At 32.5% G+C, this 27766-nt stretch overlaps 6 protein-coding genes across 8 annotated transcripts; 4 read left to right on the top strand and 2 right to left on the bottom strand.

The window, feature by feature from the left end:
* The first annotated feature begins 29 nt into the window (after nucleotides 1-29).
* LOC128396253 (uncharacterized) lies at nucleotides 30-3675 on the top strand. Its single transcript, XM_053356810.1, has 7 exons — nucleotides 30-212; nucleotides 334-1356; nucleotides 1426-1575; nucleotides 1667-1808; nucleotides 2220-2241; nucleotides 2440-2985; nucleotides 3105-3675. The coding sequence occupies exons 1-7, from the start codon at nucleotides 155-157 to the stop codon at nucleotides 3210-3212; spliced, it is 2049 nt and encodes a 682-aa protein (XP_053212785.1). The 5' UTR covers nucleotides 30-154; the 3' UTR covers nucleotides 3213-3675.
* A 493-nt stretch (nucleotides 3676-4168) lies between these two features.
* LOC128396336 (myb-like protein AA) lies at nucleotides 4169-13149 on the top strand. Of its 3 annotated transcripts, XM_053356908.1 has the most exons (7): nucleotides 4169-4636; nucleotides 4750-5330; nucleotides 6288-6341; nucleotides 6895-6995; nucleotides 7478-7923; nucleotides 11284-11641; nucleotides 11868-13149. In XM_053356908.1, exons 2-7 carry the CDS (start codon nucleotides 4943-4945, stop codon nucleotides 11976-11978), a joined length of 1458 nt encoding a protein of 485 aa, XP_053212883.1. In that variant the 5' UTR covers nucleotides 4169-4636; nucleotides 4750-4942; the 3' UTR covers nucleotides 11979-13149. The 3 variants fall into 3 exon arrangements, with proteins under 3 accessions (XP_053212883.1, XP_053212881.1, XP_053212884.1); XM_053356906.1 differs by having other exon boundaries at nucleotides 4169-5330; XM_053356909.1 differs by having other exon boundaries at nucleotides 4176-5330; nucleotides 11284-11614.
* Nucleotides 13150-13878: 729 nt separating this feature from the next.
* LOC128396335 (uncharacterized) lies at nucleotides 13879-17837 on the top strand. The gene is made up of 4 exons (XM_053356905.1): nucleotides 13879-15602; nucleotides 15683-16855; nucleotides 16943-17161; nucleotides 17233-17837. The coding sequence occupies exons 1-4, from the start codon at nucleotides 15584-15586 to the stop codon at nucleotides 17400-17402; spliced, it is 1581 nt and encodes a 526-aa protein (XP_053212880.1). The 5' UTR covers nucleotides 13879-15583; the 3' UTR covers nucleotides 17403-17837.
* Nucleotides 17838-17918: 81 nt separating this feature from the next.
* Nucleotides 17919-20174, bottom strand: LOC128396343 (cilia- and flagella-associated protein 36-like). The gene is made up of 4 exons (XM_053356916.1): nucleotides 19946-20174; nucleotides 19363-19468; nucleotides 18209-19297; nucleotides 17919-18118 (listed from the first exon to the last, which is right to left on the bottom strand). The coding sequence occupies exons 2-4, from the start codon at nucleotides 19463-19465 to the stop codon at nucleotides 18105-18107; spliced, it is 1206 nt and encodes a 401-aa protein (XP_053212891.1). The 5' UTR covers nucleotides 19466-19468; nucleotides 19946-20174; the 3' UTR covers nucleotides 17919-18104.
* A 156-nt stretch (nucleotides 20175-20330) lies between these two features.
* On the bottom strand, nucleotides 20331-24899 carry LOC128396324 (5-oxoprolinase-like). The gene is made up of 3 exons (XM_053356895.1): nucleotides 21127-24899; nucleotides 20800-21048; nucleotides 20331-20723 (listed from the first exon to the last, which is right to left on the bottom strand). The coding sequence occupies exons 1-3, from the start codon at nucleotides 24569-24571 to the stop codon at nucleotides 20569-20571; spliced, it is 3849 nt and encodes a 1282-aa protein (XP_053212870.1). The 5' UTR covers nucleotides 24572-24899; the 3' UTR covers nucleotides 20331-20568.
* Nucleotides 24900-25341: 442 nt separating this feature from the next.
* Nucleotides 25342-27690, top strand: LOC128396351 (STE20-related kinase adapter protein alpha-like). The gene is made up of 3 exons (XM_053356925.1): nucleotides 25342-26711; nucleotides 26901-27012; nucleotides 27152-27690. Exons 1-3 carry the CDS (start codon nucleotides 25946-25948, stop codon nucleotides 27249-27251), a joined length of 978 nt encoding a protein of 325 aa, XP_053212900.1. The 5' UTR covers nucleotides 25342-25945; the 3' UTR covers nucleotides 27252-27690.
* Nucleotides 27691-27766: the final 76 nt, after the last annotated feature.

Below are 27766 nucleotides of genomic sequence, written 5' to 3' on the forward strand. Positions count from 1 at the left end.
AATTAGAATATCAGACAGAGAGAAAAGAAAAAAGTAAGAGTAAAAGTAAGAGAATCTTTTAAACTTGTGCACTTTCATTTCTCTTTGGTTCTTACATTTTCACTTCTTCTTCTATTGTTTTCATTGTTTATGTGATTAATTAATTCTAATTAAAATGCGACTTTATTTTTTCTGGGTGGTTATTGGTGTTTTTAGTTCTACTTCCTTAGCAGGTAAGTTCTATTTGTCTCAAATTTTCCATGTCATTGATTATATTCAAATGAACAGGTTGACTCTTATTACGCATTGAATTTATCATTGGTTCTTCTTTTTTTATTCTTTTTTCCTTTTTAGTTGATCGTGAAATTTCTCTGGATGATCCATTAGAATCTGGGTCTTTTACAATTTTTAGCGATTCCTCTAATTGTAGTGGAAGTTATGTTTGGAACATTGTTCCTGTGGCTAATCTAACTTCTAATTTTGTAAAATCATTGGTAATTTCTAATTTGGCTTTGGAAGATGGAGGTTCATTTGTCTTGAAATCAGATGCTCCTAGTGGAAATGTATTTACTGTCGTTGGAGAAGGAACCGCGACCTTGCCTATACTTTATCTGGGCACTAATGCTACTCACATTCTCAATTATACCAGGGGTGGAATTTGCTCCAATTACTCTAGAACTTTACTCCAAGCATCTTGGTCAAAAGTCACTAACGATGCTTGTGCTCCTGTTGAAGTAACTGGTAAACAGTTTTTCAAATCTTACAATTATCCAAACAACTATCCATTAAAAGAGGACGATGGTAACACCCAATGCCGAAGTGTTAGCTCACAGACAGCTTTTATCTATGTAACTTTCCATGATTTGGATCTTGCTGAAGATCATCGTTTGGAATTTGCTGATAAGAAGGCTCCAGTCGTTCTCACTTCATCAAACATCCCTGGAGATGCTATTGTATCAAATAAAACTGTGATTAACTTCTTGCGTTCCTTTAACCCCCAAAAAAACACCGTCAGAAACATAACTTACAAATTAAGCGGACGTGGATTCAACATGGAACTCGAGGCTTTGGACTGCGGAGGTAAAATTGATGATAAACCCACTTTCCAACTTGCTCTCAACGCAACAGAAAAACCCCAAAAATGTATGTGGATCATCCGTACACCAGTGGATAAAGATCCAACTATCCTTAAGGTTTTCAACTTCACCCTCTCCAATGGCCTTGACAATGTCATCATCTATGACTCAGACACCATTAAGAATGATAAACGTTTGATTAACATATCTGGAGCTGATTATTACAACTCGACCTCTGAAACAATTATTGTCCAATACACATCATCCAATACTTCAGCTTATTTAAATTGGTCAACAATAAGTAAGTTTTTTACTCACTCACAATTCATTTCATCATTTCCTCTAATCTTTTAATTGTTTCTCTCACCAGTTTGTCCCGATAAATGTTTAAATGGTCGTCGTTGTATTAACCCATCTCAACGTTGTAATAATGTAAATGATTGTGGCGATTGGTCCGATGAACTTCATTGCAATGGTACAATCCCAGTTCCACCACCTAAAATAGAACCAGCTAGTGGAGGTAAGATTAGATTAGTGATTTAAATGACACATGATACTAATACTAATTACTTTCAACCATGATTTGTACTTTCACTTTACAATTATTATAGTTCCTGGTCTTGTTGTGGTATTTGTTATCATCCCAATCTCATTAATCATTGGCATCTTGGGAACCATTTTCCTCCCTCGTCTTGTTGCCCGAATCCGAGACAGACGTTACCAAGAATTCAGAGAATATTCTGATGTTTCATAGCAAACATTCTAATGAAGAGAAAAAGAGGAAAAAATACCAAAAAGAAAAAAAAATAACGAATAGTTGATTTGATAGCAACGTTCAGCGATTTTCACTTTTGAATATTAAAAAAAAAGATGAGAAAACAACAAGGGATAAAAGAAATACCATCATCTTTATTTTGATTGTCTCTTCAAGCCAATGATTCAATCAATAATTAAAAAAGTGTAAAAGCAATTTTACTTTTATGGTTAAAAATAAAGAATCTTCTCACGCCTTTATTTAATCAATTCCTTGTGATAATTAATGATTAACTCATCGGAAATAAAAAACCATCACAATTAACAATTGTTTCCACAAATGTATTCGTAATAAGAGTGTATTGAATTTCTTTGTAAGGTGTTGATTTACTAATTAACAGGATTCAACAGTGAACATTTTGTTCTCACAATTGTTGGTTAATTATAATTCAGCTTATCATGTTAACCAATTAGAATGACAATTAAACATCCGGTGATTTACTCGCAATCGAATGGAAGGTGGCTCCATCTCGCGGCGCGTTTTTCGTTTTCGAGAGAAAATTTTTTGTTTTATTTTTGTTGCTTCTTTTCAGTTAATCTTTGTGTTTCCAATTGTGTGATTGATATTTGATCAGTTGTTTCTTTGTTTCTTTGTTTTCTTCCAGTGTCACTTATTGATATTTTTCCATTTGTTAAGGTGCCCGAATTACAATCAACCAAAACGGCTTCCAACACTTCATCAACTTCACCTTCTGGCATGTCCAATACCAGAAAAGGAAAAGGCCGAGGGTTCGCCAAGAAACGAGCCCACAGAGCGACTAGTAATGTATTCGCTATGTTTGACCAGGCCCAGATTCAGGAATTCAAAGAAGCTTTTAACATGATTGATCAGAATCGAGATGGTCTAATTGATAAAGACGATCTACAAGAAATGTTGGCCTCTCTGGGAAAGAATCCCGAAGAAAACTACCTGGAAGGTATGATGAGTGAAGCTCCAGGTCCAATTAATTTCACCATGTTTTTAACACTTTTTGGGGAGAAACTTCAAGGAACTGATCCTGAGGATGTGATTAAAAACGCTTTTGCTTGTTTTGATGAGGATAACACCGGATTAATTCACGAGGAAAAACTCAGAGAGTTGTTGACCACAATCGGTGATCGGTTCAACGATGAAGATGTAAGTTATCATGAAGATCTTCATGGACAATGAGAGTCTTTTTCTTTCCAACCTTTTCTATCATTTTCCAATCTAATTAATCACTTTTGTCAACTTTCCTTTTCCTTTCTTCCGATCAGGTCGATGAAATGTATCGTGAAGCTCCTATTGATGAGGGTGGAATGTTCAACTACACTGAATTCACCAAAATCCTTAAACATGGTGCCAAGGATAAAGATGATCAATGATCTAAATCAAACCAACAACTATTACAACCATGGAACCAATTTATTTAATCCAATCAAATCTCAGCAGAAAACAACTTTTACCAATTTAAAATTAATAATGCAACTGAACCTTTGGGATGAAAGTGTAATTGTTAACAATCAGCGATTATAAATGGTCTCACTAGTTGAATCATTTAAGAATCGTAGTGTTTGTTTTAATTGTTAATGGGAAGAAAAAGAGATGCCTTAAAATCTTGTATTCTCATTAATATTTTCTAATCTAAACATGTAACAATTAACATTGTACTTCAAACTAAATACATGAAAATGAGCGTTAGTAGTTAAGCCATAATTTATAACAAATTTCTACCTATTTTAATGTATGAATCAGAATTAATATCAACATTATCATATTTGGTTAATCGTCAAAATGTATTTTTGATCATCAATTAACAATAATAATACGAGAATCATTTTAACTAAATGGTTTGTTTTTTTCTCGTTCATTACAATAATATTTTTGGATATTTGCCGGATGACATAATCTAATCTGATGAAATTTAGTAGATTTCATACTCAAGTGGAAATGTAATGTATCAGAGAAGAAGAAGAAAAAACAACAGATTCTGTAATTAGAGCTCATTAAACTTTGAAATTCATTTAAATTTTGCTGATTAGTTGATAAATTTAACCCATTCAATTAGTGGTAAAAACAACAATCTATTAATCAAACGACTTCGCTTCAAGTTTACTCTGAGGAAAGCTTCTCACGAGGATGTTGAGGAACAAATAAATGATTCTAATCGTGGTAATGGTTCAATGTTAATTAGCTGACGAATTGACGAAACAGTGACAATTAGCTAATTAACTACTAATTCAGTTTAACGAATGAGCAAAAAAAGGTAAACAACAACGCCCAAAACGAAGGAGCTGCCATCTGGTGGAAAAGAACTTCACTTCTTGTTTATTTTCTCTCATTTGGTTGTTCGTGTTGTCAAATTGGTTTGTTGATTGTTGATGAACAGGTAAATCAACATTACTTGATGTTTGGGTCTTAATCTTTTCTCATCTCATGTAATATCAACATTTTCACCTTTTTCTCCCTCATCATGTTGATTATCTTCTTCACATTCATGTTGTAATTGTTGAGAAAACATGACCGTTATATGAAACAAAAATTCATCTTCATTTACTTTATTGTTACATTTTCTTTGTGCCATAAATAACATATAAATTGTTATTTACTCTACATTCTCAATTAAGAGTTTAAAGTAAATTCCATGTTGATAATTTGTTCAATTTTCGTCAAACACTTTTTCTAAATGAGAGTTTAAAAGTAACAAATCAATAACTAATAAGAAACCGAATTAATCAATTATGTGAGACTGTTTTTTTTGTTCTCAATCTCATCAACATTTTTCCCGATTTTCTATTCTATTTATCCAGTGAGTCTATTTTCTATTTTTGTTTGTGTCTTATTCTCCTGGCAATTCAATTGATTTGTTTATCGCAATTCTAACATCGACAAATTGTGTGTGTGTCTTCATTTACCATTTAGATCCAAGTGTTTTGTCCTTTCCAATAATCGATCCACTTTTACTCATTGGAAGAAATAATTTGGTTCCTATTCTAATTTTAATCCATCTACTTGACTGCGCACAAAAATATTCCAGTGAACATTAATCTCATCTTTTTCATCTCTAATTCCATCTCTTTGTTCCCAATATAATCTTCACCAGTTTTCTAACATAATGTCCTCCGTGTTGACAGAGAATATCGTTCTTAGTCGAACCCGATCTCACGATTTGCGACATGTGAAAAAACTTAATTGCTGGGGAAGCGAATTATCTGACGTCTCGATTGTCCAACAAATGCCAAACGTTGAAGTTTTATCTTTATCGATAAATAACATCGCCAGTCTACAGGATTTTAGTCAATGTAAAAACCTTCAAGAATTATACTTACGGAAGAACAAAATCTCCGACATAAATGAGATCTATTATCTTCAAGATCTTTCTAATTTGAAGAAATTAACTCTCGAGGATAATCCATGTAATCAACAAGCCAATTACCGTTACACCATATTGAAAGCTCTTCCTCAATTAGAGATATTAGATAATGCTAATGTTACAACCGAAGGTAAGTTTGATCACAATTAACTTTTCCAATTATTCTTCAATTTTTAATCAATCAATTGTCAGTAAAATCAATTCAAATTAACTCCAACAATTTCTATCCAATTATCTTCTCAACTCATAATCAACTAGCAACTTTTAATCAAATTCAATTGTCGACTAATCATCTTGCTTTCAATTTCCCCTTCCATTCACGCAATGGACAATTAGTTACTCATCATCACTTGAAATTGTTCATCTCTTAATAGTAATTAGATTATCTTAATCAAAGTTATTCGAAGAGTTTTTTTCGATATTATAAAAAGGTAACAATGAAATGTTGATAATGATAGAGCGATGATGCTGATGAAATTTAGGACATTTAAAGGCCACTTATTAGCGCGTCGACCTTGTCTCTCGTTTCTCCTTTCGCTTCACTGGTTAAGTACGTAATTGTTTACGATTAATTCTAGTTTCTAATTGAATATAATTTTCCATTCACCATGAGAATTGAAATTATCATCATTATAAAGTTTATCCTTTCACCCGGGGTGCTTGAGACCCTTCACTCTTGAACTGAATTAAGAGCCCACCTTAACTTTCTTAATCCATCATCTTATATTTAATCCATTCAATTGACCACTCGCTCTCATTACAAATCATTACCTCTACTAAAAGGTTAGATAATGATGAGTTAACAATGATAATCAGATGATGAACAATAGCCCAACAATTTATTTCAGTTACTCTGATCATTCTGATTAATCATTTATTTTCCAATTGAACAACAATCAATTGTACTATTAATATTTATGCAAAAGTAAAAGACTGAGGGCTGAGATAATTCATCCTCCACAATTAACCCAATGAATTTTGTATTGTTTCATCTTAACACCAATTCTATTAAATTAAATATGTTAATCGAATACAATTTACTAATTGTTTTATCATCTATTTTCTCTCATCTTCTTTTGTTTCTCAGAACTTGCCAAAGCTCAAACATTGGGTGAAGATATTTATGATCCATCTTCCGAACGTGAGTTACCTAAATCTAAATTTGATCACTTAATTGTTAATCTTTTCTTATTCTGGGTGGTGATGGAATCTTAACATCTTAACATCTTCACGATTGATGATATTGTGTTAATTTATCTTATTGACGATAATTAATCGACAATTAAAATATCTTATCCTCCTAAGCTATTAGACTCTGAATCTGAAAAGTCAATCAAAGTTAATCAACAATCAGTAAATGATGCTCTTTGATTACTGTTATTATAATCAACTTTTAACTATTTTCGGTTCTAATCATCCCAATCTTAGTTTTTTCTATTAATGTTACCCAACTAGTTAACTAACTTTTCGTGTCAAATTTTAATCATCCAATTGAACATAACAATTATCATCTTTCTTCACCATCATTCTGTTTACAATCATCACAAATTCAATTCCTAAAAATCATCAACATTCTCTCTTGATTTATAAAACACCTTAATTATTAAATATAATTGGTCTCAATTTTTCTTATTTTCCAACCAAATTAACTAATTGTTGTTTCTTTACAATTTATTTCCCTTTTCTCTCAATAGAGCCAAGTTACCCTCCAATTAATGGACATTCACATCAAAAATTGACCATCCAACAAAAACAACAACAACAACAACAGTTGCCAGATGATGAAGATTATGAGGTTGGTGTAAAGGACAATTAAATTATTATCATTTTTATTGTTAACCGGATAAAGATAATCAAGTTTTATTTATAGCAAATGAATTAGGATAAAGCTAATCCTTAGCTGAGAGACTTTTTTTTTAATAATAAACTTGATTCACATGTTAATTGTTTTCTGGTGCATTGATTGTCACGCAGAAATAACCAGGGAAATTAATCTCCACTACCCTTTGTTTACTTTCAGCAGACTAATTGATTGCTCTCTTGCTTTTGCAAAATTTACCGTTATTTTCATGAGTTTCTTTGATCAATTTCAATCATTTCGTTTCTTGTCCTCAAGTTAATTTTTTCTTTTGCTGGTAAAGATTATGCATGAGAATTGTTAATCTTTATTATTGTTAAGGTTTCATTTTCGCTCTTTGATTTTATGTCTCTTTTTCTGCTTCTTCATCACAATCTAATCTAATCTTTACTTTCACTTTGTATCTTTTCTGTTCATAGATTTATGATGAAGACGTTGAACTTTCCAGGGAAGAAAGTGTAACCTACAGGGAGAAAGACGATGGATCTTGTACTTTAGTTCAGGATAATTGTAAACCCTTAAGTTCAACACCTCAGAATGGATCAAATTCAACAATCTCTTCATTGGATAATAATAATATCCGCAATAAACATCAAGGATCAACCCAACAATTGCATCAAACAAATCAACCTAACCAACAACAACAACAACAACAATCACCACCACAACCGTCACAAGGAAATGGTCTTGATCATCCTGTTAATCCTCCACAACAACAACAAGTTACTCAACAACACTCACAGTCCCAAGCTCAATTACAGCAGCGTTACAGTTTACAAGAGATTAGTCCAGATAATTGGAATCCAAAAGATTCAAAACAAGTTCAACCTAATCTAACAACATCTACATCTTCAACCATGTTAAGGTATGTGTTTATCCATTAATTGTTGATTGATTTAATTGACCAACTACCAATTACAAATATAAATTACTTTTTCCTTGTCACTCCTTAAAAGTTGTGAGATAGTTAATCATTTAATTGTTGATTGTTCAATTGCATCAATTAGTTGATTGGACAAAAAAAAACTCAACAATCTTTTCCATTAAATACTTTAAATCAAGTTAAATTAATGGCGATAATAAACAATTTAACAACTTGAAGTTTAAAACTCAAGCTATGTAATTAAGAAGATAATTAAATGAGTATCAGTAAATCACCAATAACAATAGAGAGAGAAAATCAAGAGAAATAGTGTATCAAAAAAAAGAGATTCGATAATTAATTGATTGTGATTTACTCAGATGAAGTTCTGGAGCAACTTTCATCATCTAATTGTTTGGATTTGGAATTGATACAATTGAGAGAGTACATAATTATAAGTGTTAAGGTGAAGAGAGGGACAGTTGATAAAGTTAATCAACAAGTAGAAAAAAAGTTCTGACCTTATTCTGTCAGGAGAAATTAATTGATTGTTGATTAGTAACGAAGTCTAAATAATTGACTAATTATCAGTTCGAATGATCTAAAAAAAAATAACAACAAAATTGATTGTTACCTTAGTTAATTTTGTTTAGCTTCAATGTTTGTAATTGTTGACTGATTGTTTGTCTCTCAAAGATTAGCAAAGAATTAGTAAATCAGTTAATTAATGTTGATGATGATTAGTATGGAAAGAGTTTAGTGGTTCATAATCAATTGTGACACAATGTTATTCATTAGCTGATTCATTAGATTTAATTGATATTTAGTTTTAATTGTTAGATTCAACAGATCGCTTGATTTTGACCAATTTTCGGTCTATCGATTCAGTGAACCATTGATTCTGTGTGTATGTTTTGTATTATAATTATTGTGATGACTTTTGTGCTTTCGTGCGAGAGAAGTGAAAACAACAATTGTAACAATTGAGTTAACTAACAATCAATTCAATCAACAATTTCAAGTAAACAAGTAATTAGATAAAGTTAACTAATACTCATTTCCCTTAATAAATAAGAAAAGTTTCATTGATAACAATTAATTGATTTCAATGTGATTTTGATAAATGAGGACAACATCAATCTCTTGCTGTTCTCAAGTTAATTAACAATTAGCTTCCGTATTATCAAAAGCATCAACTTAATAATTAACCAATTACCCTAAAACCCTACCTATGAATACAATTTCTGTGTAGGTGGGTTTCAATTAATCGTAATCAAAATGGAAATGCAATCAATCAATATTGATCATTACACTAATTACCATTATTTAATATACATTATCAAGAAAACTAATTTCTAATCGCTTTCTCTATGCAAATTAATCATAAACGGACCATTAGAAACAATTAATTGCAAATCAAATATAAATATTATCATTCAATTTGAATGTATAAATGTTATATATAAAAAGTGTATAAATTATCGTTAATTGTTCACAATCGAACCATGAAAATTGTTTAACTTGATTGTTATTATATATTTAATAACAACAACAATGTTATTTAATCACAATCCGATCCAATGAACCATTTTTTCAAATTGTTTATTTGTTTCTTAACCAACAATTACCTCCGAGTAAAGTGAATCTATTTTTTATCATTTCAATTCAATTTAATCTCAATCTCAAGCAATTAGATTCAAATATCAAGAATTAATAATACCACCAACCATTAATCGAGTTACCGTGACAATTAGATGTCGATACAATAATATAAATACACTTGATCACGTTAGAAATAATTAGTTGTCGATTGATTGAATACGAAAAAATTTCCCTTCACTAACCTGGAGAACTGGAAAAATTTTCTCCTTCACTTTCTTTCTTCAAGTTCATCAATCACATTTACCCTTAATTTTTTTCTTTCTCACTTGATTGTTGCTGATGTACTTTAGCATCGGTAATCACTTTTCCAATCATCATCAATATCATCATCCTCATCAGCATCATCAGCATCATCATCTTTATCTCCATCATCTTTGTTTTTCTTCATTTACTTTCTAAATCGATTTGTATTTAACCCTGATCATGATCGGTAATCAGATTGCTTTTTTTGTATCATTAATGATTTTGTTCATTATTAGCTCAGTTTATGTTTACATTGATTAACTTGATTGTTGTGAGAAAAAAAAACAATTCAAACCAACAAACAAACTGATGAATTTGATTTTCGCAAAACAAACAATTAAAAAGTAAATCATTTCTGTACCATAATCAGTAAATTCGTACTTGGACTTTTTTTAATGTTAATCAGTTGAACAATTAGCAACAATTATCTTGAAACTATACCAACAATTAAATTCACTGTCTCTCTGATTCTATTAACTTAACTTATAATTGAATCTGGTTAAAAAATTTGCCTTGAGGTAACAAAAAAAAAATCGTCTCCGAAACAGGAAACTTGAATCAAGTTCATTTCGGGCTGATTTTTATCATGACTACTAATTCAAATTATATCATCATCATTATCATCATTAACTTTTTTTGTTTTTTATCATGAATACTTTCAACTTAATCTGATTACAGTTCCAAGGTAAAAAATAGCAACTACTTTGAATAACATTTTCGTATGCAAATTTAATGGCCTTTACACTACCGATACCGTTTCCGTATGACCATGGCCTTTGACGGTCACGTCAAGAGATTAAATCAAATTAGTAGTAATTTTAAATGTTACAATGGACTCAGAATGTGAAAAATTAATTGATTGCGTTTAAATTGTTGACATTTAAATGGTCAGTTTATGTTATGAATGTTTGATCAGTTTTCTGTTTTTGTTTCTCAATTCATTTAATAGATTTATGATTCATTAAATTGATATTTCTCATTATGAGATTATCAACTTCACAATTTAATGATTGTTGTCTCCTTGATTTAAATCATTTGTGGATATTACTTGAATCTGTCCTTGTGATCTAGCTAATTGTTGATGTTATTGTTACATGGGAATTTGTTTTAATTATAACCATTTATGGGTTGTTGCTGTTGAGATATTTTTTCATGATTCCTTGAAATGAATTAACATGATTTCTATTAATTATTGTAGCTCAACAACTTAGTTTTGTTGATTGTTAGTTGTCAAGTCTTGTCATCGGAAGATATTTTTAAATTCAGAGGGATTTCGACCTTGTATTTTGACAGTTTTCTTAATTGTTGAAAGTTTGTTTATTATTTCATGATGATTTACCCACAATCTTTGATGATCATTGAACACCAACGCCTTTTACAATCAATTTACCCTTGGATCAACCATTACTATCGATTGCACATCTTTACAAAGATCTCATCTTTTATTTTCTATTTTAGGTCACAAAGCGTCAGTGATTACAATATATTCAATGGTTCCAACAATTGTAACAACTCAACGACCCATTGTCGTTCAACCATAGACGCTAAAAGTTGTATCTCAGATCAGACTCATGATATTTACCAGTATCACAATGAAAATGGTTCCGGAAATGAACGTTATTCACCCTTATCTTCCCATGGAGGTAATGGAAGCGGAGGAGGATCTGGTAGCTGTGGAAGTAGTGGAGGAAGTGGAAATGGGAGTGGCGCTGGTCGACGATATGGTTACCAGTCAATTCAATCAATATCAAGTCAACAAAAGCCTCTATCTAAAGGCGGTCGAAACAGGGTAAGTCGCTATCAAATTGTGTCAAAGGTAAACTCGCTAATATTATGTAACTATTATCACGATGATGATAACTATTCACACGATATTAGTTCTTCTTAAATCTTTTTCTCCTTCTCAATTTCACAATCAGAGTGTCACTCAAGAGGGTTATTAGATCCAATTGACTTGAGACTGATCTCTCCACTCTCTCTCTCCCTTAGCAGCTTATATTATCCATTTTCTCATCCGATTGTCTCTCTCTCTCTATTCACAGAATGCCAACATATTATCTGCTGTATTATGTCTCATCAAAGAGCTTGATTATGCAAGTTTAGAGGTTGTTGAGACAGCGATTCATTGTCGTATGGAAGAGATGGAAGATTAAATGGAGAAAAGAAGCAACAAAGAAAACAAAAAGAAAACAAAAAAATCAGAAAGTGAAAAAAACGTAAAAGAAAAGAGGATAATAAGCCATGAAAAGGAGAAACAAGCAAAGACATTTAAACTTGTAGGAAAATCAGCATCATGATCATAATCTCTATCACTAACATGATCTTCATCAACTACATTCCATTCAGCTCTTGTCATCGACTTTGATTTAAAGAGATACTCTTATAATTACTCTGTGATTATAAAGATGAGCCACACAACTGACCAAACCTGTTGAAGATTGATTTTCATCATCTTTTATCTTCATCACCATCACCATCCTACATGATCGATTAATAATAATCTCTCTTCCATCCAAATCCATGAACGGAAAACAAAGTCAAAGAAAACAACTTCTCATTTCCGGACGATACCTTTGTTATCGAGAATTGGAAAGCTAACTGGTCACGTTGATACTCCAGCGAAATCAGTGTTTAGAGTGATGTGTTAAAGTTAATGAAATGATTAAGATTCAGTTAAAGACCAAGATGAATGATGAAAAGATTAATCCAACAAAGCAAAAAGGGACTTCCCACCCATAGGGCTTGAGGCTAAAGAGCAACAAACAATAATACAATGTAGAATTGACGTTTCCGCTGTTTCCACCCAGGCAACTCATTGATGACCTCAAATTTTGCAAAACAAAGTAACATGATTCAAATTCTGAAAGCTACTCAACAAGATCATCATTATGGCAACTCTATTAATTACCGTTAGAATGATCATTTCCCGATAAACAGTAAATATCCATTTGTTAACTTGATCATTAAGTTTTCAAGGAAATAAAAAAATAGCATCATAATTACTAATCGCTGAGAGGAACAAATAAAACAAAAATTGTGGCAAAAGTGGTTCTGTTTCATGGTAAACACAAATATCAACCAAGAAGATAAATAGATTGAGAACCAAAAGAAGCTGATTAAACATGAAGTGATGAACTGAACCTGTGGCGAATCAATTCTGGAAGCTTATTAAGAAATGGGCCCCACCTTTAATTTACCTTTTTCTATTCTCTCTCATCTTCATTCAACTAACCTTGTGAAACAGGATTTTGAACCGAAAACCAAAAAAAAACTGAATAATTCAATTCTCTCTTCCTGTTCATCATAACTAAAAATTCAACTGCCTCAGATCACAATCACAATCAAACTTAATCATCACCAAGCTGATGTTTTTTACCGTTACTTGTTTTTTTTACATTAATGCTTAACCATTGCAATAATTGCGACTTAATCAGTCGACAATCTAAATTATTGTCACCCTTTTATTGCCTATCACCTTATATTATGATGATGATTAACTAATATTATCATCATGCTCCTTTAATTCAATCTACTTAATTGTTTTTAATACTAAGTATTATTATTATTTAACTAAATTGTAAGCATCTAATTGATTTTCCATCAATTTTTTTACTTAACTTCTTAACTGTGTGTTAATTGCTTGATTTTTTTTTGCTAAATTGAGAACAATTAATATTTATAAATATTTTAATGTTTAACTAATCTACGGTTTAATTGTGCAAATAATATCTTAGAGATTAAAAAATTAATCTTTTTCTAATGATGATATAATCAAGGAATCCAATATATCGTATTGATTGATATAATATTTCAATTGGAAGATTTAATTATTGACTTAATCATTCACTAAGATCAATAATATACTATTGACGTCAAATTAATATTAATACATAAAGAAAAATAAACTTATAATTATACTGATTGTTTCTCAATGTCCTTAATTGTAACCTTGACATGTTGGTTAATTCAATCATCATGTTAGTAGGAATCAAATTTATCTGTTTGACAGTAATGGATTTTAAGATTATTATAAATAGATTTCATGTAACCTGAAAATGCAAATGTCAATCAGAATTGATAACTTTCTCTAACAATGTGACAGTTATTTCGTTGATTAAGGTTACAATTAAAGGGGAATTGCTATTGCATTTCCTCTGAAACGGTTCCATTTCTGTTCAAGGTTTGTTGATACTTTAGAAATGATCAAAATGATGATTAACAGAAAGAAAAATTATCAATCAACAACAGGAACTCAATTATTCAGTTTCATTCATTGGAACGTTGATCTGAAAAGAGGAATGAATTTAATTCATCTCTCTCTCTCTCTCTTTTTTTATATCATAACCTGAACTTGAAGTCCATTGGAAACATAATCAGGGTGAAAAGATGAGATGATGAATCTGTTCAATGTTCTCATATTTGAATTGTTACTCAATCAACTGATTAAAGGGTTTTAAATGATCACCTGATTGTTTATTCCTTGTTATTTTTACCTTGATGGTGCTCATGGTTCCTGGTTGGTTTACCTCCTTCACCTCCTCCTCTTTTACTACAATTAAATTTATGATGATCGTTTTATAATCATTCACGGAAGTTAAACTCTAAGATTGGGTTATTCATACAATTACCTTCCATTACCTTGTTGATACAATTCAACCATCAAGGTAACTCCATTGTTGTTGTTTGGTGTTAAATCATTTCTCTCCTGTCAAAATAGAAACAAATAATTGATGAGAAGATTAAAGAAATCGATAAGAAACAAGAAGAGATGAAATGACGAGTCAATCATTGGAAATTATTACACTTAATTAGCTGTAATTAGATTTAAGAACAGTAATTAAGCGATAAGAGAAGGAAGAAAATGATTTCAGGCAAAAGGATAGAGAAAAGGTAAACATTGATAGAGTGATAATAGAAAAGAAAGTAAAAAAAATGTTCGAACTGAAGAGTAAAAGCGAGGGAAAGAGAGAAGATGAAGAAAGGAAGATGATCTAAATTCGAGGTTCGAAACTGCATTGTAATCCACGAGTTGCCTAGTAGAACCGTTCACCTCGAGGTCTCTTACATCATCTCTTCATTTCCTTTTATTATTCTCCATTTTAACCTGCTAATTAAATCGATCAAATTTATTCCTATCAATTATCCCAACCAATGTTTCAAATTTCTTCTTGTAAATTTGATTATCCAACAATCAATCAGCTAATTAACCAACTGATCAAGGGAACAATCAAAATACTCTTTGATTAGTGTAGGTCCTTTCTCTCTGTCTTTTCCTCTCTCTGTCTCTCTCTATCTCTGTCTTTCTCTCTGTCTGTAGTTCACTTTTCTTCTGTCTCTTATCCTCCTTTCCCCATCTTTGTGTTCCTTGAGTATTCACCTCTGACCTCCAAATCAATTAGGTCACTTAATTAATCCTCTGATATCCAAATCAATATTATCATGTTTCTTATTTAAACCAATTCAATTGCAGTGAATACGAAAACATATCATTTTTTATAATGTGATTTCCAATGTGATCAATATTTTCATCATTTTCTGGTTTTCTGGTTCAACCTAATGTAACCCAAACATATCCCATTTTTGTACTTAATCCGATGGTTAATCTTATTTGTTATCTTGTAAATCACAAATTGTTCAACTATTGATGGTTTAAATTAAATCTAATCCATTGTCCATTCTCACACGAGAATTGGTTTGTGGTCATACGTCAATTTCCAGCTTCGACATTATTTGCCAACATATCAAAGGATTGACCAAAATGACCACTACTATTCAAGGTGAGTTTTAAATTGTTACTAATTTCTGTTTGTTCATTTGATTGTTAATTTTTCTCTGATTGTTACATTTAAAATTTCAGGGGAAAAATCTGCTTTCATGGAACATATGAAAAAGAGGATAATTGAAATAGATGAAGAAAATTCTGAAGAAGAGATCGAAATCGATATCGATACTGTAAATATAACTATAGAACGGAAAAGTTGCCTGTCAACTTATGGTTCTAACTATGGGAATTTCTGGTCGAAAGATCCAGTTGATTCCTCTTCCAAGGAAAACATATCAAAAAAACCAGAAATTTGTACTATTATAAATATCGGTAATGGTGAACATAATGTTAACGGGAAAATCGATGGCAATAACTGTAATAATCAAGAATTTGATAGTGATGAAGAAGAAATTACCAAGGAAGATGTTGAAGCGATTCACGAACAATTAACTAAAGCAAATGCAATACTCAATGAACAAATAATCAAATCTCAAGGCGAACTGGCTCAAGTTCGAAGCTCATCTATCGCCCATAAACGTTTGGACCTAAGAAAGGAAATCGGACAAATTATGTGCCAAAAACAAAAATATCTCCGAGAAAATGTTTTCCTCAGATCTTTGTGTCTCCATGAGTTTTCAAAACGATTCCACGATAAAGTGGACTTGAGTTTGGACAAAATTCGAGAGACGATAAAAGCTGATCTAAATTACGTTGTACAAAGTAAATCACTTTTCGATGCTTCCCAAGATCCTGGAACTAAATTCCGATCTTCTAAATCTGCTCAGACAATTAGAACAATGGCTTTAAAAGGAGGTGAAAGTTCAGATAAATTGAAAAATGATACAATTAATTCACTCAAACAGCATAACTTGAATCTCACTAGAAAATTGGAACAATTAAAAGCCGATAATCCAATTATTCCAATAAAAGGACCCAGAGTCATGTTAATAAAGAAAGACGATTATCTTAAACTATTGGAAAGCTCAAAAGGCTCGACAAAAAATGACCGAACAAAATTAATTAACTGTGATCGAAACAAATCCAAATCGGAACAAGAAGCGGAAACAATCAAGCCAAAATCACCAATCAATAAACAAGTGATTTATGTGAAAAAAGACACATTAGATTTAACTAATGGCGACTCCAAGAGACAATTTTATATCTGCAAATGTGGTCAGAAATTCAGTAAAAATGCCCTCGGGTATAAAGCTGCATACGATAGTTTCCGTCAGCATGTAGCTAAATGTAGTGTTTACATGAAAAATGGTGAGTTCGAGTTTGAATTTGGATTTGAGTTCGAAATGATTAGAAAATAACAATTAGATTAATCGTTGGTCCAATTTTCTCCCTCAGGTGCTGTCTGTGATATATGTGATGCTCCATTCCATTCAATTCCATGTTTGAAAGTTCACATTCGCCGAATTCACCCTGAAAGACCAGAATTACTCGAGAAGTATCGTCACATTGTCAGTTGTCCATGTGGGAAAATATTCGACAATTATTCCCAAGAATGTACAGCAATAAAAGCACTTCGTAAACACGCTCGAGCCTGTCCATCATATCGTAGTAAAGGTAAATACAAATTGTTATTAGAATCGAACCAACAATCTAACAATCAGATCTTTTCTATTTCTCTTCGTTAGCAATTTTTTGTTACATTTGTAAAGAACCATTTCTCGAACCAAATCAATTGAATAATCACATTCGAATGGCACATTCAAGTAAATCAAACGGAATCACCAGCGAAAAATCAACTCCAGTGTCCAAATCCAATTCCAATTCCAATGTGGCCAAAAAAAGAAAAGTCAATTAGATCAAATAAATTGATCTTCCAAATCTTCCAAATCAACGTTATCCATATCAATACACAGAAAATCAATCATCATAATTTTTGATCAAAATCGATCTCATTTTTTACATATCATTCCTTTTGCCATATTCTGTAGCAATTAACCTTTGCAATGAACATATCAACATATTCACATCATGAATTTTTAAGGTCCAATCCAATTAACTTCCTGATCTCTTAATTGTCTTGAGATTATAATTTCTTTTCCTGGAGATTGATTGTTTTCTTATTCCTTTTTTTTCATTTCTTTTTCTAAACAATCACAAACCTGTGCAATCAATCAATTGCTTTCCAATGACCGACAATTAACGTTAAAAACTATGCTTATCATATCAACAATAGAATCATATGTGTAAGATTTAATTATAATCGCAATTAATAAACATATTGGATAGAGTATTTACTTTGCCTTCTCTTTTTTTAATTATCGATTCTCGAACTGCCTCAAAAGCTTTAGTCTTGCACCTAAACTCCGGTTCAAGAAACTAAACACTTGAGATAAAAGTGAATTTACAATAATTTGTAACTTTAATTGTGATCTGACTTTTTGTCCACATACAATTTACTGATAATTCGTAGTGATTAAGAAGAGATTAGAAATGGTTATCAAGCATTATACGCTTGGTCAATCGAAGATGGTCCAATGTCTGTGGAGATTTTATTTGATCATCTTTTTTTCTCTGACGAAATAAAAAAGAACATTAAATTAGTGATCTATTATGTCGATCGAAATCGAAAGTTAATCGTCGATTAACGATGCTTGTGCTTACCAATTACTTCGGCTTTCAGTTTAGCAGCCAGTGAACGTCGAAAGCTTAATCCTTCATCTTCGCTCTTACCTTCGCCATTTTCATCGTTTTCTAAGAAACTTTTGATTACTTTTGCTGATTTTGGTCTTTTCTCTTTGATTTCGAGCTCTTCCAATTGCTCGACTTGACGTTGTCTCTCTTTTCGTTTGGTCTCAATAATCTTATCTCGACGTTTTCTTAAATACTCTTGACGAGCCTTAATCTCAGCTGGATTAATGGATGATCCTTTTGATTTGAGTAAAACTGCTTTCACATCCTCTCCATCATCTTCATCGCCTTCATTTATTGCCGATCTCTCTTCGTTTGATCTGCGATTTATATAATCACCATCATCATTCATATTTAGAGGCTTATAACCTGATCGATTTACAATTTGACCTTTGATCATTCCTGCAAGTCCATTACTATGACCTTCATCTTCATCATCATCCTCGTTGTTGACATTGGCACTTGTTGATTGATAATCGATTCCATTAGAATCTTCATCATTTCCACCTGAGGCCATTACTCTTTTTAATGCTTGGTCCAATTTGGACTGTTCCTTAATCCGTTCCGCTTCCAAACGACCTTTCTCTTCCATGGCGATTCGAAGTACATCTTCTTTCGCATTATCATCCAAAGCTTCCTGTTCATCTCGAGCATCAGCCATGGATAATTTCATCACTTGTTCTAGCAACGAATCGTCATCGATCAAGAAACTGATTGTTTTTTCTGCATCATCGGGACTCATTTGACCCAAAGATGTGGTCAGTATGTTCATTGCTTGTAGATTAAGTTCGATGTTCCTTTTTACCATTAAGGCTCGAAATATATCGTAGTCATTTGCTGCCCAAATTTGTTCGAATAAAGTTTGTTGGAATTTGGCCCCTAAACTTCCTTTAGCGTTTCGACAAGCCTCTTCGAACTGTTCTAAGGAAATCGAAAGATCTTCCATATGTGCAGATAATAATCGATCGACTAAGAAACTATATTCACTGAAGATTTTACGATATTCAGATTCTCTTTCGTCTCGAGTTCTTTTCTCGTCATCCTCATATTCTGGCTCGAATACTGGTACAAGAGAAAAACGAAGATTCCAATTTTAGTAAACAATTAAATTTAACAATTAATCTTACCTATTGATCTTTGCTCGATGAAACTACTTATCGGTATATTCCAAATTGGGCCTTGAAGGAAACCCACGAGTGAGTCGAGTACCCAACTCGTTTCAGCTTCCATGGCCTAAAATCGATAGACCGAAAATCAATAAGAACCAAAATTAAAATCGATTCAAAAAAAAGAGACATTTAATTGTCAACAATCAATATGTTAACTGTTATAATGAATAATCAAAAAATAGTTAAGAAATTGAATGAATTGACCAAGAACGAGTTCAGATTAATATTAAAAACTTAATCATCGCTGAAATTGATTACAATTGTAATAATGATAAAGAGGAAAAAATCATAATATTATTAGTTAAAGTCTACAATTTACTTAACTGATAATCAATATTATCTCAATATAATGACATCTTAATTGATTTCATCAACGTAAAAGCTACAATTTAAATCACTTGATGCTTTTTAAGATCAATCAAACATGATAATTAACTAATCATTAGCTTGTTACCAAGATTTTATTAGATATTTTTTAGTATTAATAGATTATCACAATTAACTTAATTATTTATGATTGATGAAAATTGATTAGACTTACCTGTTTACCGTTTCTGTTACCAATTTTTGAATATCTTACAATTTATTGATCGAGTTAAGAGATGATTATATAATTAACTAAGTAGACTGATGATTAATTGTTGAATAATAAGATTAATTTACTATTTCTCAGCTAATTGATTTTAGAAAAGCACAAACATTGTTATTTAGAAGTTTAAATTGGTTTCGAATTGACAACAATTATCAAAATGATTAAACGAGTCCAAGACCTCGAAGTAAAATTAGACATCAAAACAAAACTTTGGTAACCAGGGTAATAATTCACATAGATTTTCATCTAACTGTACTTACTTCATCATCTTCCACCCACAATTTATATCACAACAATTGAAATTGATCTTATCAATTACTTTTCTCAATGTTGATTATTTACCAATACAAATGGTAGATTATTTTATTTCTGAATAAATATTGGATAATATTTTTCTTCGTCCAGTAATTATGAAAATGTTACATTGAGAAAACAAGAGATTATATAAACTTGGATAAAAAAGTATCGACATTTCAATAATGTCCAAGTTGGAAATCTATTGGATCACATGGATTATGTAATCAACTAACTGTTCCTTAATATTTATATCAATTATGATGATTAGTTGGTAATTAAGATTCTGGTGAACCATAACCACCACCTCCTGGAGTAATTAGACAAAAAGTGTCTCCGGGCTCAACTTTGATTGAAGATTTAGAGCCTAAATTAACTTGACGTCCAATTGAATACGTAATTGTATTGCTTCCTCGAGCTCCTGATTCACCACCTAAATTAAGACAATTAATGAGATAATTAGAACCATGAAAATTAAGTTAAACGTAAGATGAAAAGTTCATTTTTACCATGTAATCCATAAGGTGAGAAAACTCGTCTCTCAGTTAATATCGATAGAACCATTTGTTTACGGAAAAGGATTTTCCTAATGACTCCGTCGCCTCCTTTATACTTTCCGTTTCCTCCTGAACCTGGATTAAGATGAAACTCTCTTAAGATGATTGGATATCGTCTTTCCATTATTTCGGGATCAGTTATTCGTGTATTAGTCATATGAGTATGAACACCACTACGGCCATTCCAAGTAGGCCCAGCTCCTGAAACGTGAAAAAGGAACAATAAATGATAAGATTATTGGATCAGTATTAACGCAAACAAAGGTGAAGGTTATTTACCTGCTCCACCAGCCACTGTTTCATAATATCCCATGGTTTCATCCCCGAAAGTGACATTATTCATACAACCTTGGGACGCGGCACAAACTTGGAAAGCTTTAAGGATCACATCGACAACTCGCTGAGAGGTCAAAACATTACCTCCGACAACAGCAGCGTCGATACTTGGCCAAAGAATTGATCCTTGTGGTATCGTCACCTTAATTGGTTCGAGACAACCTTGATTCAAGGGTATATCATAGCCGATCATACACCGAAGACAATAGATGATTGCTGATAGAGTAACTGCTTTTGGCGAATTACAATTTCCATAAACTTCGAGACCAGTACCGGTAAAATCAAATGAAGCAGTTCCTTGATTAGGATCAATGTTGATCTTTAACTTGATCATTGAACCATCATCCATGTAATCGTAAGCTTCCAAAGTCGAAGTACCAAGTTTAGATGCGATTGAAATCAACATATCACGAACACAACGAGTGGCATTTTCTTGGATGAATTTCATGTACCTTTGAACGCCTTTTAGCCCAAACTGTCTGATCATTTCATTGACGAGAATAATTCCTTTCTGATTAGCCGCAATTTGAGCCTTTAGATCACTAATGTTATCTGATAAATTACGAGAACCAAAGTTTCCTGGTTCGATACCAGGAGCTAATAGCGTTTCGATTAGCTTGTGTTCTTGGAAAATTTGATTCTCGACAATTTTAAATGACATGAAAACAGCACCTTCTTGAGATAATTTCACTGAATGAGGAGGCATTGATCCTGGTGTTATACCCCCAATGTCACTGTGATGACCTCGATTGGCGACGAAAAACACTGGTTTAGATGATTCGTTATTCTCATCAAAAACAGGCGTAATTACAGTTAAATCAGGTAAATGTGAACCGCCAGCAGCAGGATGATTAGTTAGAATGACGTCTCCCGGTTTTATATCATCTCCACGATGAGAAATCTGAAATTTGACAGCTTCTTGCATGGCACCTAAATGAACGGGAATATGAGGAGCATTTGACACTAACCCACCATCGGGTCCAAAAAGAGCACACGAAAAGTCCAATCTCTCTTTGATATTTGTCGATGTTGCAGTTCGTTGAAGGATTCGTCCCATTTGCTCAGCAATGGACATGAACCGATGGGAAAATATTGACAAAGTGATCGAATCGGTCGGAGAAGATTTTGATTCGGACAATTCAAAGGAATCGTTTTGTGGAACGTCAATTATAACATTTCCTTGAACAGTAATCGATGCCGTACATTCTGGTTCGACTAAAATGGTACATGATTTGTCGATAATAATCATCGGACCTTGTAAACTTTGACCTGATCTCAACTTTTCCAAACGGTACACTTTAGTCTCCATGTAACCAATATCTTCAAAGTAACAGTTGATAATATTTTCGGGATCAATCAGTCCACTTTCATGCGATTTTGATTCATCTTTCACATTGGTTTCTAAGTTTTTCTCTTCCATTGATTTACCGATTCCACGAACTCGAATATCATCAATTATTATTTTCCTCGATGAGTCCATTTTGAACCCAAACTCCCGCTGATAACGAGAGTTAAATGTCTCACCGAAATTTCCCTTTTGACAAAACATTTCTTCGTCAGTGAGAGAGGAAACATAATTAGGTGAAGTAGATAAAATCATTGAGGGAAAATCCGTTTTATCGTATCTCATGTTTAAGTATAATTCAAAGCGCAGTTGATTGCGATGGAAACCTTGTTTGAGAAGAGCCTGTTCACATTTGCTAATTAGTTGAGTGAATCTCTCATTAATTGCACTGAAATTAGATTCACAGTAATTAAATGCTGAAGGTTCTTGTTCTTCGTGAACAATATCAGCCAAGGCCATTCCATAAGCGGATAAAATACCAGCGAATCGATGAATGAAAACTTTTCCAATCCCAAGAGATCGAGCGACTGAACAAGCATGTTGACCTCCGGCTCCACCGAAACAGGTCAAAACATGAGTCGAAGCTGAGTAACCTTTACCCTCTGTGATCGCTCTTATGGGTCGACACATCGCTTCATTGGCCACTTTGATGAAGCCCAAAGCGACATCTTCAACAGACATTTGCGTTTTCTGATCTTCATTAATTTCTTCTGTTAATTTGGCCATTGCTTTTAACGACGATTCCCGATCGAGTGGTTGATCTTTAGATGGACCAAAAACTGAAGGAAAATATTCGGGCAAAACCCTATTAAGAGTAACATTGGCATCAGTTACTGTAAGATGACCACCGAATCGATAACAAACTGGACCGGGATGAGCACCGGCTGATTCTGGACCAACAACGAAAAGACCAGAACGATAAAATAAACGTGAACCTCCACCAGCAGCCACAGTATTAATGTCCAGCTGAGGAGCTTTAATAACTACTCCCGCGGTCACATTTTCGTATGTGTGGTCAAGTGTATTGTGATATCGAGAGACATCGGTTGATGTACCACCCATATCGAAGCCAATAATTGGCTGATCAGACCCAAGATCGGCGACAGTGGTTCTTGAATAGCCAACAACTCCACCCGCTGGACCAGAAAGAATGGCTTTGAATCCAGTAAACTGATCGACTGGGGTCAATCCTCCGTCTGATTGAATGAACAGAACGGGAAGTGATTTTAAACCATCAACGAATCCAGAAGCAAAATCATTGATGTAACGATGAATGGCCGGAGTCAAATAAGCGTCAGCACACGAGGTGAATCCTCTGTCGACAATTTTGACCATCGGCATAACTTTGGAAGACAAAGTAACATAATTAAACCCAAGTTCTTTCGCCAATGATTCAACTTGATTCTCATGATCAGGGTAAATGTAAGAATGAAGCAAAGCAACAGCTAAACTATTGATTCCAGAAGATTTTAATTCGATCAATTGATTTCTCACTGAATCAAGATCGACAGTTTTTTCGATGAGAACAGTTTCCCCGGTGATACCGACGGCTTTCGGTAGATCGGCCAGTTCGGAGACACAACATTTCTCTGAGGCTAACAAGACACGCTCATCGATCTCAATAACAGTCGAATAGATGACATCAGGAATGGTCACTTTGAGGTCGAAAATATTAGGACGAGATTGATTACCGATGTAAAGAACGTCACGAAAACCTTTGGTCAACAAAAGGGCCATCGGTTCACCTTTACGTTCGAGTAGAGCGTTTGTAGCGACAGTTGTTCCCATTCGAATGCTTTTTATCACTGATCCATCGATCAATTGTTTTCCTTTAGAAGGCACTTTGCTAGAGGAGATTGTTGAATTGTAAGAATCAATAACTCGACGAATTCCTTCCCTCGGGGCATCGTCATAATTATCGGGATCTCGAGATAACAATTTAGTCGTAACAACAGAACCATCGGGACACTTGGCATAGACATCGGTGAATGTGCCACCTCTGTCAATACAGAACTCGAAACCTTTTTCAATTGTTTCCGTCATTCTATCCTAACAAAAAGACTTAATTAACTTGACTAATCAGATCTAATCAGTAATAAATCAAGAAAATCGTTGACAACCACAAGCTTATGTTTACTTTGTTTACTTTACACTCTCATGATTATCAATCCACATGGAAATCACTAGCAATTAATTAGTCGATTTTATGGTAATTAACAAGGTTAAAAGAGGTCAGAGACACAATTGAAAAGGGAAAAGATCAACTAATTAATAGAAAATGACAAGAGAGATGATTAATTGTGAAAAGTGAAAGCAACAATTTACTTAACCATTTTCACTCGTTAAACTTTTCTAATCAAATGAATGACATAAAATCATAATTATTACAATTCAACTGGTGAGGAAAAGCAACCGCGCTCTTTGAAAGAGTCAAGTTAATTGTTGATTAAGATTCTGCTCTTAATTGTGATACTTGATGATCAAAGTGTCGCTTAAAGACAAGGGTAGTTAATGGTGTTGATTAAAAGATGAATTATCGATTAACAATTCACTTATCCTAATTTCATTTTCTCGACTGGTTGATCATGATGATGGAAGGTGACTTACCTTAATTAGTGATTAGCACGACAATTAAACTCTACCACCAATGAAGAAAAGAGTTAATTGTTGATTGATTTTGTTGATTTAAATTGTTTTCTTTTTCTTTTCGTTTTGATGATTAGATTAGAACATCGAGTTCCATTTGAATTAACCGCTTTTCACTTTTTCTCCAAAAAATCTCATCTGTTTTGGTTGCGATAAATTTGATTGTTGATCAGACAATTAACTTGATTATTTCTCTCTGATGTAATTGATTTAAAGGTTAATTTCTAATTAATTTGAAATTGCCAGAATCTATTCTATTTAAAAAGTTACTTTAACTCTTTCGTATTGGTTAATCTGTGATTTAATTTACTCAAAGTTGTTGAGGAAAATATTTTCTTTATCCTCACTGATATGGATTGGTCATTGATCATAATTGTGACTCTTGGCAACAACATAAACAATAATTGTAACCATAATAATTATGTTAACAATTTAATTATTTGTCAACCTTTATTCTTGCAACCTTAATCAATCGATTGTGATTATGATCCTGTTCATGGCGATGAGGATTAAATTGTATTTTTGGTAAACAATTCAATCTGCTTTTCTTTTGATCATCAATTTTTGCTTTCTCTTTATACTTTCACTCTTATTTTGACTAATCATGCTAACAATATATCCAATTAGCAATAACCATGGTTAATCTGGTTAATCTATTTGTGATTAATTAACCATTAATTGTAGCTTCAAGTGTTTATTTTTGTTAAATATCTTCTCTTGACACTATTTTTCTACAACTAATTTATTGTCCTCACCATTACTCTTTGGATTATGGATTATCCCACTTCAATGTCCATCAATTTACTTGATTGTTCACCTGATTCTTATCGTCTTTTGGATAAAATTAAGGAGAAAATATATAAAGGAGAATATCTTTCAACTGGACAAACCTTATCAATTAAGAAAATCAATCTGGACCAATTGACCGACAATCAAATGAACAATATTAAAAAGGATGTTTGGATCAACAGATTATTAAGACATGAAAATGTTTTACCTTTTCTTTCATGTTTCCTTCAATCTGAAAATCTTTGGATTGCATCACCTTACTGCCAATTTGGATCAGCATCTGATCTGAGTAAACCCTCAGGGTTAATTGAACTTGCTATTGCATTTATGATTCGTGATACTCTTGCTGCTCTGGAATATATTCATAATCAAGGAATTATTCATCGAGCCATTCGTGGTCAACATATACTAGTCTATGGTCCTCAAGGCAAATGTTTATTAACTGGTTTCCAATATGCAACAAGTACAATGTCGGACGGTAAATTATTACAATCAGTCCATTCGTATCCCGACAATGCAAAAACGAACCTTAATTGGTTAGCACCTGAACTACTGGAACAAAATCTTCTTGGTTATACATCAACTTCGGACATTTACTCTCTTGGTATAACTTGTTGTGAACTCGCCAATGGTTGTGTCCCTTTCTCTGATCTTCAGCCAACGGAAATGCTGTTGGACAAATTAACGGGAAATTTTCCCCGACCCATTGATTCAAATTGTGGAGAACTATCAGAATTACCTACTAATGGTAATTATAATTTTTCCACATTTAGTAATCTCCAATAATCTCCAATCAACCTTTTTCTTTTTCTTCTTCTCCTTCAATGATTAGATTATATTATGCTTCTAATCAATTCACTCTCAATCTAATCAAACTCTTGATGAAATTCACCAATTGTTCACTAATTACTATTTTATATCTTCTCTCTTGTTTCAGATTTAAATGAAGAAGAACGGCTTAGATACGAAGCTTATCGAAATCGACGATTCAGTTCTCATTTTCATACATTCACTGTTGATCTTTGTCTCCATCATGATCCATACAAAAGGTTAGTTAATTAATTGCGAGAATTTAAATCGACGATTATTAATTTTGATTCATCTTTTTTTACCTCTTGTACTTTTACTAATCAATTTGGATGCTATTAAATGGTAACGCTTCCTCTTTGGATGTTTACAATTACTCAGACCGTCTGCTGCACAATTACTTAACCATAAATTCATCAAACAATTAAAGAAACTGGATAGTGGTACAAACTTGCTGACAATATTAAATCGGGATAGTTGATGACTTTCTGTTTCTCTCTCTCTCTCTCTTACTCTAATTGTTTATCATTTTGTAACAAAAATATATCAAACCGTTGGTTCTATGTTTATATTCAATTAACAACAATTAAGGTTACCTTCAAAGTTGGTTAATCAATTTCATGGGATTTTCAATGACAATTTGTAAACAGAATCACAACAAAAAAAACTGGATAATTTATCAAATTGTAAATGTAACAATTATCCTGATCATCTGCCTGAGAATTACAAATTGTGAACAAATTTGAGAAACTAAATCAATCAATAGTTTAACTCATTCAACAAGTAATAGCAAGTGTCTTAATTAACTACAATTTTCGCCATTGATTAAACTGTTACAATTTCCAAATTTACTAAAAGGAAATTTTTTCGTGTATCAAATTAACTCTTCCAGTAAAAAAAAAGTCTTGATAACAATTTGATTTTCTGTCTTGATCATTAATCTTTATTTTGTCTCATTCACATTTTCGTAATTAAATTTTATTTCGATTTGTGATT

This window comes from Panonychus citri, unplaced genomic scaffold (assembly GCF_014898815.1).
Source record: "Panonychus citri isolate SS breed McGregor unplaced genomic scaffold, ASM1489881v1 Contig00143, whole genome shotgun sequence".
In the NCBI taxonomy this organism is placed as follows: Eukaryota; Metazoa; Arthropoda; class Arachnida; order Trombidiformes; family Tetranychidae; genus Panonychus; species Panonychus citri.

Bases quoted from the DNA above. Each gene is read 5' to 3' on its own strand.
- LOC128396324 (XM_053356895.1), bottom strand. From the start codon at position 24,571: ATGACGGAAACAATTGAAAAAGGTTTCGAGTTCTGTATTGACAGAGGT. The intron at 21,049-21,126 runs GTAAATAACCTT...TTCACGTTTCAG, and splicing joins AACAGTGGCTGGTGGAGCAG to GAGCTGGGCCTACTTGGAAT. The intron at 20,724-20,799 runs GTAAAAATGAAC...GTCTTAATTTAG, and splicing joins CTCACCTTATGGATTACATG to GTGGTGAATCAGGAGCTCGA.
- LOC128396335 (XM_053356905.1), top strand. The intron at 16,856-16,942 runs GTGAGTTCGAGT...TTTCTCCCTCAG, and splicing joins TAGTGTTTACATGAAAAATG to GTGCTGTCTGTGATATATGT. The intron at 17,162-17,232 runs GTAAATACAAAT...TCTCTTCGTTAG, and splicing joins TCCATCATATCGTAGTAAAG to CAATTTTTTGTTACATTTGT.
- LOC128396336 (XM_053356906.1), top strand. From the start codon at position 4,943: ATGTCCTCCGTGTTGACAGAGAATATCGTTCTTAGTCGAACCCGATCT. The intron at 6,342-6,894 runs GTGAGTTACCTA...TTCTCTCAATAG, and splicing joins TTATGATCCATCTTCCGAAC to AGCCAAGTTACCCTCCAATT. The intron at 7,924-11,283 runs GTATGTGTTTAT...TTTCTATTTTAG, and splicing joins ACATCTTCAACCATGTTAAG to GTCACAAAGCGTCAGTGATT.
- LOC128396351 (XM_053356925.1), top strand. From the start codon at position 25,946: ATGGATTATCCCACTTCAATGTCCATCAATTTACTTGATTGTTCACCT. The intron at 26,712-26,900 runs GTAATTATAATT...CTCTTGTTTCAG, and splicing joins ATCAGAATTACCTACTAATG to ATTTAAATGAAGAAGAACGG. The intron at 27,013-27,151 runs GTTAGTTAATTA...ACAATTACTCAG, and splicing joins CATCATGATCCATACAAAAG to ACCGTCTGCTGCACAATTAC.
- LOC128396343 (XM_053356916.1), bottom strand. From the start codon at position 19,465: ATGGAAGCTGAAACGAGTTGGGTACTCGACTCACTCGTGGGTTTCCTT. The intron at 19,298-19,362 runs GTAAGATTAATT...CTCTTGTACCAG, and splicing joins CATCGAGCAAAGATCAATAG to TATTCGAGCCAGAATATGAG.
- LOC128396253 (XM_053356810.1), top strand. From the start codon at position 155: ATGCGACTTTATTTTTTCTGGGTGGTTATTGGTGTTTTTAGTTCTACT. The intron at 2,242-2,439 runs GTTGGTTAATTA...ATTGATATTTGA, and splicing joins AACATTTTGTTCTCACAATT to TCAGTTGTTTCTTTGTTTCT. The intron at 2,986-3,104 runs GTAAGTTATCAT...TCTTCCGATCAG, and splicing joins ATCGGTTCAACGATGAAGAT to GTCGATGAAATGTATCGTGA.